Source organism: Coloeus monedula (assembly GCF_965178545.1).
Source record: "Coloeus monedula genome assembly, chromosome: Z".
Lineage (NCBI taxonomy): Eukaryota > Metazoa > Chordata > Aves > Passeriformes > Corvidae > Coloeus > Coloeus monedula.
The window spans coordinates 55,307,505-55,328,757 of NC_138822.1; the positions used below are offsets into that span (position 1 = coordinate 55,307,505).

At 43.9% G+C, this 21,253-nt stretch overlaps 2 protein-coding genes across 2 annotated transcripts in view; one reads left to right on the top strand and one right to left on the bottom strand.

Annotated features, from left to right (window-relative positions):
* Positions 1–47: 47 nt before the first annotated feature.
* TSTD2 (thiosulfate sulfurtransferase like domain containing 2) lies at positions 48–12,999 on the bottom strand. The gene is made up of 9 exons (XM_082301243.1): positions 12,871–12,999; positions 12,487–12,791; positions 11,477–11,585; positions 9,712–9,837; positions 7,728–7,833; positions 6,347–6,465; positions 5,555–5,713; positions 4,491–4,629; positions 48–3,159 (listed from the first exon to the last, which is right to left on the bottom strand). The coding sequence occupies exons 1-9, from the start codon at positions 12,970–12,972 to the stop codon at positions 2,900–2,902; spliced, it is 1,425 nt and encodes a 474-aa protein (XP_082157369.1). The 5' UTR covers positions 12,973–12,999; the 3' UTR covers positions 48–2,899.
* A 141-nt stretch (positions 13,000–13,140) lies between these two features.
* NCBP1 (nuclear cap binding protein subunit 1) overlaps positions 13,141–21,253 on the top strand; it is a 31,944-nt gene continuing 23,831 nt past the window's right edge. Inside the window, exons 1-9 of the mRNA XM_082302004.1 lie at positions 13,141–13,267; positions 13,385–13,470; positions 14,210–14,310; positions 15,485–15,641; positions 16,686–16,793; positions 17,350–17,471; positions 17,968–18,037; positions 19,386–19,601; positions 20,521–20,618. Of these exons, the coding sequence (XP_082158130.1) occupies positions 13,234–13,267; positions 13,385–13,470; positions 14,210–14,310; positions 15,485–15,641; positions 16,686–16,793; positions 17,350–17,471; positions 17,968–18,037; positions 19,386–19,601; positions 20,521–20,618 (992 nt within the window). The 5' untranslated portion in view covers positions 13,141–13,233. The remainder of the gene's footprint in view (positions 13,268–13,384; positions 13,471–14,209; positions 14,311–15,484; positions 15,642–16,685; positions 16,794–17,349; positions 17,472–17,967; positions 18,038–19,385; positions 19,602–20,520; positions 20,619–21,253) is intronic.

Sequence of the window (21,253 nt, forward strand, 5' to 3'; positions counted from 1 at the left end):
CACTCAGATTTGCATGACACAGGCTCAGCTCTTCCCTTGGTTTCAGAATGTAAATGAATCTTATCCTGGAAAATCCTGGTGGTACTAAGAAACACAGACATGCAAGGAGATGCAGCTGCAGACCAGGAACACGACCATGGGATACTACTACAGCCCTTAAAAAAAAAAAAAGAGAGACGAGAAGAACTTTCTCCTGTGTTTTACTGTAGCAGCATCCAAATTAACAATGCAGCCCAAAGGTATCTTAAGCTGTCAGGATCATTCCGGGTTCCTTGGCTCAACTCACAGAGCTGTTTTGCTGCAGGATGCATCTGACAGCTGAGGGTGGTGCAGCAGAGACAGGTGGTGCTGAGGCATCAGGCCATGTGGTGAAAGGCTTTAAGCTGTGCAGCAATGGAGCTACAAAATGGTGATATTTAGGAGCAAATGTATCCCTGTTTGGCCCAGCAGCTCTCCAGGAAAAGGGAGGAAAAGCCATCTGACTTTCCCTCCTGTGACTGCAGCATCTGGAAGTCACAGCCCATCCTGAAAATTCTTCCCTTTCCTGGAGCTCATGTGCCTTCTCTAAGGCATTACCACTGAGATGCCTGGATGCCAACACACAGCTTTTCACTTGGCAAGTCCTTATTTGTATAAATCTGACAAAACTAACCCAGAAAACAGGCTAGACAGCCCTTATGGGCTAGCTTGCAAGAAGCAGGCTAAGAATGTCTCTTAGACCCCTCTCTGCAGCAGAGGTAACATGGCTTTATGGGACTCCATCTGTACATCTCAAATCCTTCTCCTCCCATGCCTTAGTGCAGCAAGGACCAGAAGAGAGCTCATGGCTCCCCTCTGCCTTTGAGGTAGAATCTCCAGCTGCTGAGGAGCTCTCAGGAGAATTGTACCTTGTAGCCAGGTCTACCATGTAGCAGACTAGCTAGGTTTCAGTGTTTATCTCTGCAGAATTAAGCACCTCCAACATAACACGTGAAGTGTATTTGTGCAGTACTTAAAAAATTATAATGGAAGCACTAAAGGTTATCATAGATGTTTCAGAAGTTTACATATAAAATATAGTTGTTGCCATCCTGTACTGATAAGTGATACAGAAACAGCATTACAAATTGATTACAGTGTTACAGACCTGCTGATAAGACTGAATTACAATATTGTGTTCTTTTTAGCCTAACACAGGAAGATCCCATCAGTGCTCTAGACCAGACCTGCAAGTAGAGCTTGCATGTTTCTTCACAAATACTACAGTTCTCAAAACCACACAGGTTAATCAGACTTGTGCTGAAGGTGTCTACTGATGGGAATTCTCCAATTTCTTCTCAAGGATTGGTTGTTCAGAGATTTACTATTAAATACTGCCTTAGAAAGATTCCCAAAGGAAATATTCCTAAGCTTCAGGGTTTTGCCTCATTAATGAAATTGTCCTGAGGACAGTTGATTTCATGGTAGCAATACTGGAAGAAAGAAGAAATGTTTGTCATGGGTTTAATGGAACCAATGCCCATGTATTTAAGTTGCTAGTCAAGCCAACAATGAGGCCTTGCTGAATTAATAGCACCATGGGAGAAAGTTACAATCTATATGAAAATAACGTATCACTGTTATTAAGCAACTGCAGAAACCTAAAAAACTGTTTTCTTGCTTTTAAAATCATTTGCCAGTAAAAAAACTCCAAACCCAGTGACTTTGATGTCCTAATGACTTACTGTTTAGTTCCCAGAATGACAGTAAAGTTCAAAGACATTTTTCTGTCAAGACACATCTTCCACACTATTAATAAATCCTTTCTGTACATTCTACAGCATCAGGCACACAAAACAGCACGTGGGGCAGTATTTTAAGCTCATCTGCTGTAGGTCCCTTCAAAGACAATTTCTCCACTGACAGGTGCTGGAAATTGCATAAACATCTTGCAGCTTTTAAAAAACTTAACTCATGTTTAAAAAGCACAAATGCTCCCCAGAACTTGAATTATTTAACTTGGATAAAGGATCTTGCAGTCTTCTCATAGCTGTTGCTGACATTTATGCACACATGCATCACTTCCAGTGCCATGATGCTGGTATTGTGACAGTCTCTGTGCTCCCCTCTTTGTGTGCCTGTTTCAACATGCTTCAAGCTGTCAGGTTTTTTTAGTGCAAGCAGAGCTGAGCCCTGCATATTTCATACACTGACAAGTTGAGGGGAAAAAACAGTTCCCAGGGAGACTGAGCACTGGAAAGAAGACTGGGTTTGCTGTTCATCCTACAGGTCACAACTAGTATGGCTGGGCAAACAGTATCTCTGGACCTTTGCTCCAACTCCATACGCTGCCTTCAGCCAGTTCTACAGGAGAGTTAAGTCAGTAATTTCAGGTAACTTTGCCTTGCCTCTCACTGGTATAAAGCAAAAGATTCAGATAGATGGTGTGCATGTGGAATATATCTTCAAGATCTAATCTGGGCACATACCTACACCAAATTAATAAATCTGCTGTTTGCACACCTTACTACAAGCTGTTGAAGCAGATGCATGATCCTTGGAGAGGTCAGACAGGTTGATCTCCATGCAGGAAGAAAAAAAACTGAATTGTTCTTAAGTTGCTTCAGTTTCTTTTGAATTGTGAGCAGCTCTGTCATGTTGCAGATACTCTGCTCCAAAATCCCCATAGTAAAGGCCACACTACAAGACTGGACCCAGAGAGAGTAATCCTGTAGTGCTGGTGATGGATTGGGCACTCTGGTAATTTACAGGCAAGTAATGGATGGTTTTGAGGGCATACTCTATGTTTAAAGGCAGCATATGAACAGGACTTTCCATGCCAACATATTTTCGTAATTTCCAAACCTAACTGATTAGCAAATAGAGATCTGGTTACGGAAGCCTTCACATGAGCACATGCCAGATTAGCCAATTAAACAGCTTAATCTTTCCCTGTGTCCAGCATCCTTGGTGAGACATTTTCAATTGGTACCCTTGGCCGTCTCCTTGTACACTCACATTCCTCCTTAAGTGTCTGTCCTGAAGCCCTTGAAGTCACCTTGAGCTCCTTCTCTTGACAAACAGGACAGCAAGCTGTAAGACCTTTGTTGCAACAACTTGGACACGTCAGGACAAGCTGCCGGCAGTGCTGACTGGAACAAAGTTTATACTGGTCCCACAGCACCCCACAGTATCTGCATGCTGGAGGGAGGAGGAAAATAAAAAGTTAATACCCATACTGGTCTGGCTGTTCCCTTGCAGAGGGCTTGCCAAGGCAGCAGGGGGTTGCCAGCTCTCATTTAAGTGGCTATCATCTTGCAGGTTTTTAATTCCTGTTTAGCTTGATCTTCTAGAAGCTAGTTCATTTTAAAACACCTTTTTTACTTAAGACAGTTTTCTCTCTGGAAAAGAGGAGAGTGCTCACCACTGCTTTCTCTAGTTCTGAATAGACAGATTTAGAGATTCTTGCTGCCAAGAGAAGAAGACATGCAGGTGGCAACTAAGTCAGTATGCAGGAATGTCACCTGCTGGTGAAGGGGATGCTATGGAACTTCCTTCCATCTACAAGCAATGGCTTGTGCAGACAGGGTGCCATTTGCAGTCCTGGTAGAGTCCTTCCAAAACACCACAGGTTTTAACTCCTTTAACTGAAAACTACATCCCAGTTTAGCTGTACCACCAAGAAGGTGGATACCACAGCACTTCCCCTTGAAACTTCCATAGGGATGAATGGCTGTGATGTGTCCAGAGTGTGTTCTGTTTCCACACCAAGTTGGGCCCCTTCAAGATGTATAGAATAATTGCAGAGGAGGAATGGGGGTTATACTTGAAAAGTTACCAACTCAGAGTAAAAACAGCACTGTTTCCTTAGAGCTAGAGCTAAATTCCAGCTACTTCTTGTGCCTGGCAACTGGTAGCAAAATAAGAGATTACTTAATTTCCAGCAACTGAAGAGCAACTGCAGCCAGAAGATCAGGCAATGTTCTTAACAACTTCAACTAGAGGCCACTGAAATTCTACTGGATATAGAATTTCTTAAGCATGAAAATAACAAAGTGCCATAGAGTATAGTGCCACTACTCTCCCAATACCTGGCAGTCTTTGTTGATATTCTATGAGACTACTGAAGCAGAGGACTGCTGGCAGCAGGAGAACTATTTAAAACTTTGGTCACTTGGCAAACCACAGTCTGATCAGCACTGTGGGCAACAAGCAGGTAACAACAGCTGTAGTGCTGGACATATGCCTCCATTGGTGCAGTTGGCTCCTAAGAGAGCTATTCTGCAGGGAATACTTCCTTCTACTGCCCCAGTTTTAGTGAACTCTTGCTAGTGACCCCCTTTCCTCTCATTTCTGTTTTACGTGTTAAAGCCATAGAGTTGATAGTCATCATGAGAAGTGACAGCGCTACGAGATCAAACCAAGTATGAGGAAGAACTACACAGGCCAGTTTGGCTGTCCCTATACTGCACACCTCTGGAAATGATTGCAATAGCTTCCCAGCCTTCTGCACTTACATTATCTAGTCCTACCTGAGATGATATCTTCATTGGAACAAATGGCGTAACGATCATCAAATACAAACAGCTTCCCCCTGTAGAATCCATCTGGAAACTCTTCTAGGTACTTGTGAATTCCACCTTTTAGCTGGTAAACCTCTCTGCACACTGCCTGTTTAAAGCATATTAGCAGAAAAGCTGAAGGAGACCCCAGCAGTGGCGGTGTGCCAGAGTTCCCAAAGCAAATGTTGTAAATGCCAGGGGTCAGTGAAAAGCAGCAGCCTCTCAGTGACCATCAGATGACACCATGTGCAGCCATAGCTCTGGGCAGTGCCACCAGGGAGTACTGGGCAGCTTCATAATGCTGGCTTGTTGGCATGAACCCAACTCTTCATTTAATGTTATACTCAAAAGAAGCTGGTAACCTCCTCACCTGAGGAAGGTTTGCTGCATCACAGATCTAATGCTTTTGAACCCCCATGAGCTGCTGCTTATTATTCTGTTTTTATTTAGTTAGCTGTTAGCAAAAGCAGAATTTCACACGGTTCACATTGATGCAGTGGGAAAAAGAAACCCAAGGTTTAAATCTCTGGAGAACCTTTCTGTTCTGTTCCCTTGATCCTTGAGAGAAGGATCCAGGAGAGGAGTGGGATGGAAAGCACAATTAGAACAATGCACCGTGCTGGATTTAGTTCCACAGCACTGGGGAAAGCACTGACTGGCTGATTTTCGCCACGCTGAGATGCTCAAGCTGTGCAGTAATGACCACAGAGCATAACCTAGACAGTCTGTGGAAACACTGTGGAGTGTTTTCAAGCCCTCCTATAACAGTCCTACAAATACCTCTTCTCAGGAAATGGGTTATGTAATTATTTTCACTGCTGTGACACTAGTCCACGCAGATCAGACTGAGCCACATTGAACTATCCAGGTCCTTGACAGACAGCATGAGACAAGCACGTGTCAGAAGCATTTATCTCCCCACCTGCACATTCGGTAGTTTGTGCACAGTAAGAATTCACCAGCAAGACAAAAGACAGGTGCCCTTAAAGCAGCCTCAACCCCACAGCACTTGTGCCCTCAGAATGACATCTTACCTTGCTCCTGAGGTAAGCAGAGCCTCTTTCACAACGAATCCCTCCAGTGCAGTACATCAGGACACGCTTATCTTTAAAAAGCTCCAGGTTTTCATCTACATAGCTGGGAAAATAGCTGAACTTCCTGATATCTGGAGCCAGACAGCCCTGGAAGTGTCCCTGCAATTACAAGAGATGACCACGCAACTGGTTACAAGCACTGTTACTGGTAAGGTCTGTGCCTCAAACTAGAGGAAGTAACAAAACTTTGGGCCGGAATACTCAGCTCACTGCAGCTGTTTTAGGCAACTCCTCAGCCGCATTTATTCATCAAAACATGTTAAAATCTGTAGGAGGATTCTGGACACAGCAAGTCTCCTTGTTGAAACAAAGAAGAGAGAGCTAAGCAGAACTGTCAGAGAGAGGACAAACCACAACAGTGCATGAGAGGTGGTGGTTGTGACAGCAGGATGCCCCTGTTCTTTCTGACAGATGGGACAAGACAAAAAAATGCTGAAAAACATCCCTGCAAATTATGCTACTTCAAACATTCATGCTCATATTGTATAGACCACTTCATTTTCTTCCTGCCCCACACTGTATAAGCACTTGGCCAGGCAGGCTCCATGCTCAGTTGCTGGGCAGGTCCTCTACTGCTTGTGTCTAATATTCATTACTAAACTGCACTCTGTACACATACGATCAATCTGAAGTATGTAATCTCTTCTAACAGTAAGGTTACACCCTCACAATTGTAAATACTTCACCCCAGCACCTGTAATACACTGCAAGAAGCAGGCAAGCAGCACTTACTATTTTACTTTCATAGAAGTTCCTACAGTCCAGCAAGATGGTATCGCTTTGTCCTTGACTGGCCTGAGACAAATACTGTTCTACTTCTCTATGAAATTCCTGAGGGGATAAATGGATTCCTTTAACAAAATAAAACAAAACAAAAAGAAAAAAAAAGAGGGAGGGGAGAAGAGAAGTGAGAAGCAGAACTACGAAACAATGTCACGTATGAGATCACTGATCCAGATTCTCCTCAGATTTCCAAACAAAATTTTTTTGTGATTGTTCACAGACTTTTCATCCCAACTCAATCAGCCAAGTTTATCCATGTTTGGCTTCCTATAGGCAAGTGACAGAAAACACAACACTGTTCCACATGACAGAAGAAGCAGCAGACAGGTACCTATCTCTATGACCTTTTGTTGCATCCCCCTGGCTACTCTTACAGTTGTAGAAGAGGGAGTGACATGTTCCCTTTGCTCATCTGTCATTACATTTGGAGGTGCAGAAATACAATTTTTAAAATTAAACTCTTCTTGATAACAATGGAAAATTTCCATATACATGTATTACTTTCAGTACAACTTCAATTTACAAAAAGTTTCTCAGCATTCAGGGCTTAGGACTTCTAATCTATTGAAAAACTAAAAAGCTCCACCAGCAAAATCCTTTACCTTTTATAAAAAATACCCCTACAAGCAAACTGCCAGAGTAATAGGAACCATCTCCATAAAATGCTGCAAAGTAAGAGGAAAAAGGGGAAAAAAGGAAAGAAATATCCAAACATACATCCCACAAACTACCAAAAAATGGGAGCAAAAAAATAACTGTCTTCCAAATCCACAAAAAGATGCTGTAGAAGTTTGGCACCAACAAAACCTCCTGGTGGGAAAAAAAAGCCCAAAGCTGCTCTGTTATTTGCTGTTTGCTGTGCTCCTGCTTACGACCTATGGAAGCATCCTTACAGCAAATCCATAGCCAGGAACACCTAATCAGGCATAATCCATACTAAGCAGCTACAGGTAGCACAAAACAAACACAGTCGCAGTTCATCAGGAACTTGGATCTGCTTAGCGCACAAGGCAGGAGCATGGCTGTTAGCTCCAAAACAAGTAAAGCCAAGTCAGCAGTCCCTACAAGGTAACTGCTTCATGTCATCTGAACTCTTCCCACAAAATGGGAAGTTAATTCTGGAGTTTTCTGAGGCAGCCACACACTTAGCTAGCCAAAACCTGGGCCAGCAAATTCTCTGCAGCAATAGCTTTTGACTACTAGATTTCTGTATCTATTTCTCCTGAGTCCTGGCCATTGTGCAAAGGGAAATCTTTTTGATGAAGGTATTTTACTCTTCACTCACCTCTCACTTGGGTGAGAGGCTTTATTTTTCATTACATACACTTACCAGTTTCCTTATAAGACACTATCTTTGGATCAACACCCATAGGTACAATTTCTTTGAATACACCAACGCGAAGATCTGGGAAACAGTGAGCTCCTCCTGCACTGCTCTAGGAAATCAAACACAAAAACAATTCACTAAAATTTGCCTGGTGTCAAAATTATCCACTCACTTTAATTCTACAGCTCATTAGAATATGAAAACATCTTGGTGGCTGAGGGAAAGAAATGTCTCTCCTGCTGAAATCCACACTCTAAATCCTGAAATTTAGGCAGTGGACCCCTAACACGACCTGGAGAACAGGTGTCTTAAGCCCGATGACTACTCTGCAGGTGAGACAGACAGCATTTGGTTGGAAGTGCAGGGATGTAGAACAAACCTTAGCCAGAAATATGTTACCAGCAGTTATTGTGAGAAAGTTGAGGCCCCTACAAAAGCATGCTGATCCTTACAGGAATATTAAATAACCTCCTCCAATAGTGGATCATGCTACCACATCTAGGCCCTGCAGTTCTCTTCATCCCTCTGGCACCCGACACAAGCACAGCTGTGCCTCCAGTGGTGACATGTGTGATGAGAACTGCAGTGTTCCTGGGTGTGAAGGAGACGTATGGGAGGTCAGCCAGGCACAAGATTTGTTAACAGTGGAGGCTGGCACCTCCTCTGCCCACCCCCCAACCTCAAGTGTGGGATTTCCTCTTCAGAAGTCCTGGTAAGCCCTGTTTTGGTAGGAACCCCCACTGCAGGCTACAAGGAGTGAGAATTTCTGCAGGGCTGAGCCTCAAACACAGCTTAGGCACCATCAAGAATAAGAACACTCAACGATAAGTGCAGTGCTGTGCAGCACTGTCCAGCTGTTATGGAAATCAGTCTGCCATAACTGTAGTAGCCACTGGATATGTTCATAGCCCCAAGCATGGTCCTCACTCCCCTATCCCATGTCTTCATGGCACAGCAACCTGAAAGTCTCACTCACTCAGGTATACAGCATTCAGGAGGAACTGTGAGACAGCAAACACCATAGTCCACTAATGCATGATGCCCAGAGATGCCATGCAAGGTTGAAGGTTTTGCCAAGGTCAGGGTAATATTCCATCCCTGTTCTGTTTTTCCATCTACATATGACTGTTACTAACACAATTCCTCTTGAAATTCAGCCAAGCATAACAGACACTTATAAAACTAGGACTGAATCATCACTGCAGCTCAACACAGAATTTGAGTTTCACAAGTTTCACTAACTTCTTTGATCTAGTTGCTTATGAAAAAATAATAGCACTCCCTGCAAATAAAACTGTGCAGAGAAGAGCTGCTGCCTAAGCAGCAGCTTTCCTTCCTTGCAGCAAAACCAGAACCTGCAGTGGTGGGCAGCCAAAGCCTACCAGAATGCTATGCAGTGCACCAGCCACTGCTGCCCTCACCATGTGAGGACAGCAATCAGCATGTATGCTCCAGCCAGGCACTAACTGGAGTAGGAAGAAACCTCTTGACAGTCCCTGTGTGTTTTCTCTGGAAGGTACCCAATCCATGGAACTGACGGTGCACCTATATGGACACCAAACCATATAGAACCTAAACCAGTAGGCTTCCAGTTAAAGATCTCAAATCAGGGTGAAGAGGACAGTGTGGAAAAACTTTGCTGGGCTAAGCATATGTTGTGATACCTGCTCAGTCTGGAGTAAATGCTTGTTGCAGAATGGTGGGGCTTAAGTACACTCCCTCACTCACCTGTACTGGGGGACTTTGCAGCTGCACCCATAGCTGCCAAAGCTTGTAGGAGCTGCTATCACTGCTCATGGAAACTGCTAATTCTGGTAAAACCCAGCAAAGATACCTAAACAAGGTATGGTTAAGATCCACTTACTTAGGTAAGTGCTGAGAGAGCAGAACTGCTAAGGCAGAAGTAATACTGTCAAGAAGGAATGTACTTCTTGAAAATTAAATTACCTGCATTAACAATGTCTATGTAAAAATTATTTTTTCATACCTTGAAATCCTCTTGGCACAAAATGTTTTTGAACAGAGGCTGGGAAAGCATAACTTTAATGTAGAGACTGGTAGCTACTTTGCTTCCACCAACTGTCCCATTAATCCCTTCTGAAGCAACTCGTACCTAGAAGGAAAGAGGAGAAGCTGGGGCTGAACCTTAGTTACAGCAAAACAGATCACAGTGAAATTGGCAAAATATGACTGGGTGACAAAAGGCAGGCACAGGAGTATGTTCAGAAAAGAGACTACTCAATAAGGAAGGAAAGTATGGTTATACTGAAGTTGAACATAAAGACAGTAAACAGAAAAAAAACCCCAACAACCCCGTAATGACTTCTGAGCCATTTCAAAGGATCGCATCAGGACAGTCAGAAGAGTCCATGCAATAAACAGAGAAATGCTGTATAAACAGAAATTGCTGTCTGCTAATCCTGCAGTCAGCATTAGAATTCCCACTGGAAGTTGCCTCAGAAAGAACAATAGGCTTGTGCCCCATGACTCACACAGCTAAAAAAGAGAATGTGAATATGCATAACATCATATCTAATATTAAATTTAAGATGAGTCATTTTATCTCCAGCACTGACAAATGAACAAAAGCTCTGAAGGAGGGGGGCAGGGGGAGAAGGGGGAAAGACTGAATATAAGAAGCAAGGAAAAAACCAACTGGTTGGGAAGGTAAATGCTGTACCTGTCTTGGAAATGACATGAAAAAAAGGAAAGAAAAGAAACTCGAAAAAAATACTAACCACCAGGCAAGATAGCTGAGCAGAAAAAGCAGTGAACCCATCCATTTCACCCCCAGACCTGTGCTGATGTACCACTAGCAAGAGTAGCAAGAAGCTACTCAGGAAGACAAGTCACAGATAAAAGGAGCCTCCAACTCCAAGTTGCCCTCCTTCTCCCCACAGACAGTGTAGGAACATCAACTTTGCAAGGCTAAAATTCACCTTCTCCCACAGCCTCCAGAGGCCACCTACACAAGCAACTCACATCCTTGGTCTAGCCTGCCAGGAATGAACAGACTGTGCAGAAATGAGAACTGCTATGCTGTGGTGTGGTCTAAGGTGTTGGTTGCTCTCACCTAATTCCCGACAGTATGGATTACAGCACGGTGTAGCCATTGTGACTGGGAGACCACTGTGCACTGAGGAGGGAGGATACAGGTAACCAGTGAGTGGAGCAGGCACAGACCCATGCAATTCCTCCAGCTCGGCCCTCAGGCTGTGTTGTGCTGCTCATGCCCTTTAGCCACAGGATACACCCAGCCTGCTACTGCTAACTGAGAAGCCTGCATGCAGCTCCCTGCTGACACCACTGATTAAGCCACTTTTGTCTCCTTGCCTTTATCTAAAAGTGCATCACGAATTTCTCATGTGAATATCCTTTGACAGCAGGAGTGATAAAAAGACTCATTTTCCTGTTTCCATGTGTAACAGTGATGGAAATGGGGTAACCCTTGCAAGGACAGGGTCTGCACAGTGTCTTGTCTGTGAGGCTCACTCGATGCCACACAACTGAGGGTTCCCTGCACCAAAAGGGATTTAAGATGATGTGTAGTTTTTTTTCTTTGTTGTGTTAGGTCTTAAATAGAATTCTAAAAGATACTTTATGGAGTCTGAATGCCTCTCTTAACAGAATCATAACAGACTAGCACCTCCTGGTGCAAAACACACCTCGTTCTCCACATACCCCATCATCCTGCACTAAATAAAGATGTGGGGATTTTTCCTTAAGAATAAAACCATTGCTTAAAACCTTACCTTGCCAGTGAGATGTAGATGCTGACACAAAGCCTTTTGCCAAGCACAGAGCTTCTCTGGATCTTTCACCTCACAGTAACAGTAATAGAGAAGTACTTCTCCCACCTGGCTGCCCATAGCATGGCAAAGATAAGCAAATAGAAAACAGATGTTAAGAAAGAACAAAAGTATACTATTAGCAGTAACCATTCAAAAAACAGACAATTTTCTTCTAGCAGACATGTGGAGAAAAAAAACCCCACAAACAAACAAACTTTAGACAGATTAGCACTGCTGGGTTTGATTTATTTCAAACAGAAGGAATATTAACTAAAGAAAGCTCCCACACTTTCAGTTCTCAGGACTGGTTACAAAATGAACTCTTCTGTGCTGCATGGGACATCACTGCCAGTAGCCTACCATGTGCTTTCCTCACACACAGGACACAAGAATTGCCGACTTTTGTGCACACAAGCATCCCGTTAAATGCTCACTTTTCCACAGTGGCATGTGAAACCTCAAGCACTTAAGCTATCTAAATTTAAAAAGTCAAAACTTTTTGTGAGATAGCGTGTTCCTGCATTTTGTGCGGCACAGGCCGAACTCTCTCCTAGTCAGAAACATTTTTGTGAAACTACTTCATAACTAAACGAGCCCTTAAGGAACCAGAACGAGCAGCAGAAAAGAACCTGTGCAGAGCACAACCTGCTGTTCTCTTTTCTGTTATGGTCCTTCCTTACAGATCCAAGCTGTCAAGCAACACACCCATACAGGCCTGCTTTAACAGCATGGGATGATGTAACTCGGACAGTTCAATCCACCATTAAAAACTGCAGTGCATCTAACTCTTTATATAAAAGATACCTAAAGAATCAGAAGAGCTAGAGGAACATTGGAGAAGACTCTTCTGTACCTTAAAAGTGTCACTTGACTGAATCTCATAAGAAATACTACTGGCAGATGATCATGTAAAACGTGAGCAGCCAAATACCCCAGTCCTGGACCTTCAGAGCGGCGAGGGGCTTCCTTACCTTGTCAGATCATCATGGCTAACGTGGCTTGTGTCCGGGAGCGCCCAGCAGATCTCCGGGTTGCCGCAGGAGTGCCCGCTCGGCCGGGCCGCGCTGCCCGCGGGGCTGCCTCCGGCCTCCGCCGGCGCCGCACCGAGCCCTGCCTGCCGCCCGACGTCTCCGGAGTGGTGCAGAGCCACGTGCCTGTGGATGCCGGGCAGCTCCTCGAACGCCTGCCGGCAGCACCGCCACCGCACGCCCTCTCCGCCGCCGGGACACCGCGACGCGGCCGGCACCTCCTTGGCTTTGACGAACAGGGAAAAGGCCTGGAACGCACCGCAAGCGTCCGCGTTACCGAGGTTACCGCGCTCCCCGGCCCAGGCCCGGCGCCCGGCCCCGACCCACCTTCCTGCGGGCGGCCGCGCGCTGCTTCCTGCCCGCCGCGGCCCCCTCGGCGCTGCCCCGCGGCGAGCCCGGCCCGGGCGGCGCCGCCTCGCCCGGCACCATCTCCGCCTCTCCGCCGGCAAGCTCCCGCTCTCCTCCTCCTCCACTTCCTCCTCCTCCCTGCCCCGGAAGCGCTCGTGTTCCGCAGGGAAGCGGGCGGGAGACACCGGGCCCGCCCCGGAAACAGCGCGGCCGCGGGCGGGGAAGGAGTGCGCTTGCTCGGCCCGCGCGAGGTGTCTCGGCCCGGCGCTTCCCGGAGCTCCCCATCGCTCCTCACCGTTCCTCACCTCTTCTCCCGACCGCTCCTCCGCGCCGCTCCCCGCCATGTCGCGGCGGCGGCACAGCGACGACAGCGATGGTGAGCCCCGCGTCCCCCCCGAGGTGGCCCGGCAGGGAGGGTGGATTGGGCGGGATGGAGGAGCGGCAGGGTTTCTCCGGCGTCGGTAACGCTGTGTTCGGTGTGTTGTTGGAGCAGGGCAGCCCCACAAGAGGCGGAGGACGTCCGAGCCGTCGGAGATCGAGGAGAGGCTCGAGTCGCTCATCTGCAGGGTGGGAGAGAAGGTAGGCGGGCCGGCGGCTCGGGAGAGTTAAAGCCTTGTTTCCCTCCGCCCCCTCCTCTTCCCGTGTGCGGTGTGGGAGCACTTCGTCTGTAGTAGCGACCCACAGAGAAAATACTTGTTTTATGAAATAGATGGAAAGTTGCCCGTTTTTGCAAAGCCACGTGCTGTGGCGGGCAAGTGCTTAAATCGTAGCGTGGCGTTTCCCCATCAGCGATAAACGGCCGGAGAATAGTTACCATTGTATCTAAAGATGGTGTTGCTGATTGTCGTCTGCGAAGGGTGTGTAGGAATTAACTGGTCTGCCTGTGGCACAGGTTTCCAGTCCCGACAGAACTGGGGGCTAATGGATGAGGGGGTGGAAGAACAAAAGATTACGGTGTTCCGAAAATCAGGGTGTTTTGCTTCGTGCTGTGTTGTTAATCAGTGCTCGGCCGCGTTACTGGGATGCTCCTGAGGTGATATCAGATCTTGCATCCCTGGGGAGCGCCGGAGTTCCTAGCAGGGGAGAGCTTGGCGGTCAGGGGAGCTTGTCGGTCAGGTGCAGCTGTTCTGAGGAGTAGCTGCTCCTCTCAGGCAAGCGAGAACAGATCTTTGCTGCTCATGGTACTGGATTGTTGCCCTGAAGAAAGAGGAGACATGAAAAAGGATGCTCTGGCCCAACTTCATTGTCTTACATGTGAGAGTCAGGCTAGCTCATTTTGCCTGTTGATGATGAATCGGTTTTTTATATTTTTTTTTAGAGTAATTCATCTTTGGAGAGCAACCTGGAGGGCCTAGCTGGTGTTTTGGAAGCTGATCTGCCAAATTACAAAAGCAAGATACTGAGAATACTGTGTACTGTGTACGTATGGAGGAGGTCTGGGAATATGGGACATGCTTTCTTTGTGCAAAAGTTTAAGTGTTTAAGGTAGTCTGAAGGCCATGAATAGCTTTAGTTCCTGATTGCTGTCTTAGCATGGAGTTTGTCTTACTGCAAATGAAAGGAATGGAGGAATAAGCTCATTACGTACTAGGTGTAATTCCAGGAAAATACCTCTTTACATTGCTTTGACTTGAAATGTGTACAGAGGCTCAAAGCAGGTAGAAGAAACGTCAGAACTGGTGTGCAGCAGCTGTGGGAGCACAGCAGGGCTGGGTAAAATCCTGTTTCCACATGAAATGCTTAAGACCACCAAAATTATTGGCTGCTAACACTTAATTACCTGCGTTACCTGTGATGTTTTCTCACTGCTTTCTCTTCCCTGGCAATGATGTGCTCGTGTCTTTGTAAGCCCATTTGCTAGAGGAGGGCAACTGGGAACATGAGGAGCAGAAAACAGGCTCTGTGGTGGCTGATAGCGCTCCTTCCTCACAAAGCGCTGGAGCAGAGGTGCCGTGTGAGGGTCACTGAGTGGTGTTGAGGGAGGGGTTGTGAGGGGTCTATGGCAGGAGGTAAGACAAGTACGAAGGAAACGTGTGGTGGAGACTATATAGCCTATGCTAAGTTTTTGCAGATACTTAAAGTCTATTTTGTAGCAATAATAAAAGGCAAATAGTGTGCTTCCTTCCCCCGTAGCAGAAAGACATTTCTGGAAGTACAGTTACATGCATACAAAAATGATAGAGGAAAATTACTTCTATACAGTAGGACCTGGCCCTCCCTATGCTGTATAGTAATATTAGTTCTAAATTGTGAACTTAGAACAACTTCTTGCATTCTTGCAATAAATTCTGTCACTTAAATTATTTGTCCAGCCCTCTGGAATACTCAAAAATTAGATATAAATGAAAAGCAAATACTTTTAGTGTACAGGAAAGAGGCACCTGCCTTTCTGAATGTCTGTGGTTAAAATAAGAAAAATAATGTCTGTAGATATATCCATGGGATAAAACTGTAAGATCATGTTTAGCTGTCTGCTGTTATTTCCTCGTGAGGCGAGTTTAACTTACAACAAGCAGATTCTAAGATGCTGTGCAGCGGCCAGTTGGCACATGATGGATAAACAACTAACACAGTGTTTCTTTCTCTGTGTCAGCGCACGTCTGCTACCAGAAAAGCTTACTGTTTACACGACATTGGTGGGGTTGCTGAATGCCAGGAACTACAATTTTGGCGGGGAATTTGTAGAAGCCATGATTCGTCAGCTTAAAGAATGTCTGAAAGTAAATATGTATAACGAAGCTGTGCATTTAGTAAGTGGAGTTTTGTTTGTCTATTTGTTTCACATTCTTTTTCTTTCATCCTTCTTTCACCTTTTTGTTGCAGAAGAGCTGGACTTTGCAGTATGTGTTACAGTCTCTTTTGCTGTCAATGTGCAGGCATTTTAAATATTCCAAGAGGAAATGTGTGCTATGTGAGAAGTATTTTCTTCTTCAGGGGCGAGGAATCATATTACATTTGCAAAATTTACTTCCAGCTGTATCTTTTTCACAGTAAAAAATTAAATCTGCGTTAAACAGACATGCTTCTCCCTGCCTGTTCTTCAGTCAAATGTAAAAGATAAAAGAAAGCCAATGCACTTTCATTGTATTCAGAGGTACATGACGATCTTGTGGCTCCCATGGAAAAAAAATTAAAAGAAAATGAACAGTGTAGTTCTTAAAAGCTATTTTTGATGGCTGGCTTCATTCTGCTGTTGAGGACTGAAGATCAAGCAGTCAGTTTTAGGTGCTGCCTGTCTTTGAAACCATTTGCTTCATTCTTGCTGCTTATAGATTTGTTTGCTGAAAGGTATTAGAACTACAGCACTGTCTGATTTAGAAGCCCGCTGCCAAGTTCCCCACCGTCTTCTGAAACCCGGTGGTGAAAATTAAGATTCTAGTCAAGAGACTGATGTTCAGTCAACTGTAGGACACTTTTGCTAATAAGATGTAATTGCTAGAATTTCTGTTATTTTAGTAATCTGATACTATATAGAATAGATAAGAAGTACAAGGGTTTTCTTCTGTAGTTTGCGTGTTTCCCACCATTCCTGAATTAGGAATATTATCCTTACAATGTTACTGCAGTGGGAGGGATTAGGGACATTATAATGAACAGTATATTAGGTGGCACGTATGATGCTTGTTTTCTAGCACTGAGAGGCAAGTCGTGTGTAGTATTTAAGCCTTTGTGGTACTGAAAGAGTATTACACTTTTATTGGTGGTTTGTTTTAATCATTTCAGTAATGTTTATTTGTTCTTGTGCAGCCAGTTTAAAAAGTATTCATTTAGAACAACTTTTTTCTCTCCTTTAGGTTCGCTTTCTATCCGATCTCGTGAATTGTCATGTAATAGCTGCACCATCAATGGTAGCTATGTTTGAGAACTTTGTGAGTGTGACACAGGAGGAGGATGTACCCCAAGTAAGCAAAAGATCTGTGGGCTCCCTGGGGCTGTTATCACAATTTGTCTGTACCTTTCATTCAGTACTTACGCTTAGAACGGGGAGGTTTTAGAGAGAGCAGCCTAAATGGATTGACACATACGGTTTCCTGAGCATTAGTAAAAGGAGTCTGTGGCAATTGAGAAATATGTGTACAGTAAGAAAATATGGTCCTTTGTAGTGAAGTGGCCGAATTGAATTTATTTTACCTTACTCTGGCAGTTGCAGAGTGCCTAGCTTTTCTGCTATACTGATAACATCCAGAAGAACTTTGAAAGTGATCCCATTTATCCCATTTTTTAAGTCTACCTAACACAGTTCAAATGAAAAATTATACTTTTCAAGCATTAGGGGTTTTTTTTGTTGTTTTTTTTGGGGTTTTTTTTTTTTTGGATCTTGCCTATCCGAGGTGCAACTGCTGGTCTTTACATTCCCCCAAAACAACTTGCTGATGTTTTGAATTAAAATGTGTGTGTGTACCAAATCTGTTGGAGCTTACTTGTATACTCAGGTTTTGGTATATTACCTTTCTATAGGTGCGATGTGACTGGTATATGTTTGCATTTCTGTCATCTTTGCCTTGGGTTGGAAAGGAGTTATATGAGAAAAAGGATGCTGAAATGGATCGTCTCTTGTCTCAGACAGAAAGTTATTTGAAGTAAGTTGTAACTGGTTAGAAACACTCTATTTGGTATCTGTTTGGTGCAAAATAATAGCTTTGATTATTTCTCACTTTAAAGTATTCTGAAGCCTTAGGTCTGAACCATTTTGTGGGGGGAACAAAGCCCTAAAAATGCAGTAGGTGGAGAGATTCTTGAATTTGAAAAGTTTTATGGTCTTGTCTAGTTTTAGGGTATGTTGAAGGTCTTGTTCTGCTCATGCTGGGGCAGCAGGAGTTGTAGGTGTGCTATTAACACTGGTAGATTTTTACATTAGTACCATGCAGCATCACTGCTTTCTGTCTAGGTCCTTCAAGTTAATATTGTTGTCAAGGTAGGATAATAGAGATATTTTAAGTAATCACAAACTTTGTTTTTATATGCTGTAGACTTCATCAGCTGAAGAGAACGAATACTAGTACATGCACAATAAAACCAAAACTTCTGCCCTAAATTAGTCTATTAAGGGTCAGGTTTTCTCTTCTGTTTAAACAGACGCCGCCAGAAGATCCATGTACCCATGCTGCAAGTGTGGACTGCTGATAAACCACATCCACAAGAAGAGGTGATTGAACTTTACTCTGCATTCTTTCAGAAAGTTTGAAAAATAATTTTTACCAATATCGAAATTAAAAGACATCTCTAAAAGTATGAATGCTTTGAATTGTCTGCTGTTTGGCATTGATTCCAACAAGTTCTGTGTGGGGAATTCTTTTCCAAGTATTGGGCTGAAATGAGAGGTTGATTTGAGTAAGAAGGAGGGTGTTCTGTTTTTTGCTGCAGGCCCTTGAGGAGATGTTACAAAGTAAACTGTAATGTTTGGTTTTGAACTGCAGGTTACAGGGCTTCATGTTAAAAGGACTTTTTGTGTGAAACAGAATATATGTCATTTGTTACTTACCCTTAAATGTTTTCCCTCTGCAAGAAAGAAACCTTTGTAGTGGCTTTGTTTTTCCTCAACTTTAGGAAATGCTAAACAAATACATAGAAACCGTATGCAGAAGTTACCATGCTATTTTTCTTTACAATTAAGCCAGAAATACCGGAGAGGAGAGGTGGCATCTGGCTAACTTAGGGTGGGATTTGCCTTTTTGGATATTCTTGAGGTTTTTTCTTTCCCCTGACTTTCAGGACAAATGTTGGAAAGTGGAATCTAAATTGATTTTCTGGGATATTTTGCAACTTTGTCCTCTTAGATTGTGTTCATTGTTCTGATTAAGTCACAGTCTTAAAAATTATCTTGTTAAACATAGTTTGGAGGGATGGCCTTCCTGATTATGATCAGTTTGTCTACATGAGTTTTTTGCCTGCCCAGTGTCTGAATTTTGTTATTTAGTTCAATAAAGGAGAGATTAGGTGACTGTGTTTGAGACCCCCAGAGTATTTGCAGACATGACTGTTCACATCAGGTGCTAGTTGTTACTCATTTTGTTCACGTTTTGTAGTGTCATAATTTTGGTAAATGCAAAGCCCTTGCATATAAAGATGTTTCTTGCAAATGTTATAACTTGAAATTTGTGTTCAGTAAGGCCACAGGCCTCCAGACTTCTTGCAGTACTTAAACAAACCAAGATTATTGCCGATTGCACAGGTGTCAATGCCATCTCTGTGAGAATACCACCAGAGAGTAGTGACTGTTCGCTGCTGTGGTTTCACTGGGACTCCTGAGGTGCCTGTTGGTGTTTAAAAAGTTGCCAGCAGTTAAATTTTACTGGCACAAAACTGTGTTGGACTTAGGAGTAGTTCTGGCATTTAGAGTTCTAACATTATTTGTTGGTTTATTAAATCAGCAGTTTAAGAAACTTTGTTTTTTTCTGAATGTAGTATGGAATGTATACATTTCAGCTAGTTTAGGAAACTGCTGTTTTGTTTGGAGATTCAGCAGATCTGATGTTTCTCACCTTTTCCTTCAGTATCTAGACTGCCTTTGGTCTCAGATTCAGAAATTGAAAAAAGACCGTTGGCAAGAGCGGCACATCCTGAGGCCCTACTTGGCTTTTGACAGTGTTCTCTGTGAGGCACTGCAACACAATCTGCCACCCTTCACACCCCCACCTCACACTGAAGATTCTGTATACCCAATGCCGAGGGTTATTTTTAGGATGTTTGACTACACGGATGACCCTGAGGTATGTGATCGCTGTGGGGAACGGTGAATGGATTTCACAGTTAGCTTCCTGGAGCAATATTGGTGAAAATGTGATGTCTTCTCTCCCAGGATAGGAGGTGGTTTGAAGGCCAGCAGCAATTTTGCTTTGGTACTTCTGCAGAAATCCACTAAGTGACCAAGTTACTGTGAAAAGCAAGTTTGTGAGGAGCAGAATTTAGGGAATAAAATGTTGTGATGCTGTCATTTAGAGGACAATGTTGACTGAATTCTCTAATGTCTCTAGTAAAACTGCATTCACAGAGTTAGATTCAGCTTCAAAAAAATTGGTGACTCAAGTCTTTTTCTAGGCTAGGTATTTGTTGTAGTGTTTATCTTCTGTTAAAATCTGTTGATGCATACTGTGGAACAAAGGAATGCAGGGAAAGTATATGTACTGCTTTCCCCAAATGCTTTTATACCTCCTTTTGCACGAGTCTGCTGCCTTTTACCTTTGCTTATTGGCCTCTGGGTTTCTCAGTGAAGACCATGAGTGTGTATTCTTTCCGTTGTATGGCTTTATTTCTTTAGCATAGTCTAGCTCAGCTGTGATTTTCTTTCCAGGCTGCATGGTGGTAGCCGGCCCAGTGGCTCCACAAAGCAAAGAAAGAAGCAGATGCTCTGTGAACTTAGAATAATTTTCTCTAATTTTGTTCCTATATCTTCTTGTAATGAGTCCTAGTATTCATTTTGTTTTAAACATGAGTGACTCTGAGGTTCACATGGAAATGTGTCATACCAGCTTTCCAGTCCTGAAGGATATAGGGCAGTTGAGACCTCATGGTGTTTATGTAGAAGTTGGGCTACTTTTTTCTACCTGTAAATGTATCTAGGATAGCTTTCTGCCTGTGGTACCACTGCATTAGCAGTGATCTTCATGAGTCTTCATTCTTTCTTACCAGGGTCCTGTCATGCCTGGCAGCCACTCCGTGGAAAGATTTGTAATAGAAGAGAACCTCCACTGCATCATCAAATCCCACTGGAAAGAGAGAAAGACTTGGTAGGAGGAGCTTGGTACTGGGGGGCCCTGGAACTTTTTAAATGGCTTTGGTGCCAGAGGGGATATGTCCTGCACTGGTTAGGCAAGAGCTCGAGATCAAACATTTCCTGAAGCTGGTGATGAAAGTTTATTTGCTACTATTTTATTTATCTGTGCTAAAACTGTTGCCTGGAATAATGTGTATCCATAACATCCAGATAACAGAGAGTCTGTGTAATCTGGGGGCAGTGGTTTATTGGGAAGGGAATCCCTTGATAATACAGAATGTGCTGCAAAAAGTATGCAGACATGCCTTATTCCTCATGGGAGTTCTGTGAACAATGTGGTTGTGTTGTGCTTCCTGGAATGCTGATTAGTTGGGGCAGTGAGCCTTGAGCTGGTTCATCTGCAACTAACTGAGCACTGGTGTTCATGGACATCTCCTTGTTGTGCTTCCTGTGGGAATTACATGCCAGAGATAATTGAGTTTACTCTGGGGAGTCACTGCAGAGCCAGGTTTCGTCAGTTTCAGTTCAGCTGTGCCAGGAGGCAGTCAGGACACTTTTCTTCATTTCTGCCCAAACACTCTCTGTTGTGGGTAATTGATAACCAAGATGGTTTGCCACAGCTGTCACAGTTCTATATGAAAATTATCA

Excerpts from the sequence above, each read along its gene's own strand:
- TSTD2 (XM_082301243.1), bottom strand. The coding sequence starts at position 12,972 with ATGGTGCCGGGCGAGGCGGCGCCGCCCGGGCCGGGCTCGCCGCGGGGC. Across the intron at positions 11,586-12,486 it reads AGCCATGATGATCTGACAAG|CCAGGTGGGAGAAGTACTTC; the intron begins GTAAGGAAGCCC and ends TGCTATGGGCAG. Across the intron at positions 4,630-5,554 it reads CTGCTTACCTCAGGAGCAAG|GCAGTGTGCAGAGAGGTTTA; the intron begins GTAAGATGTCAT and ends TGCTTTAAACAG.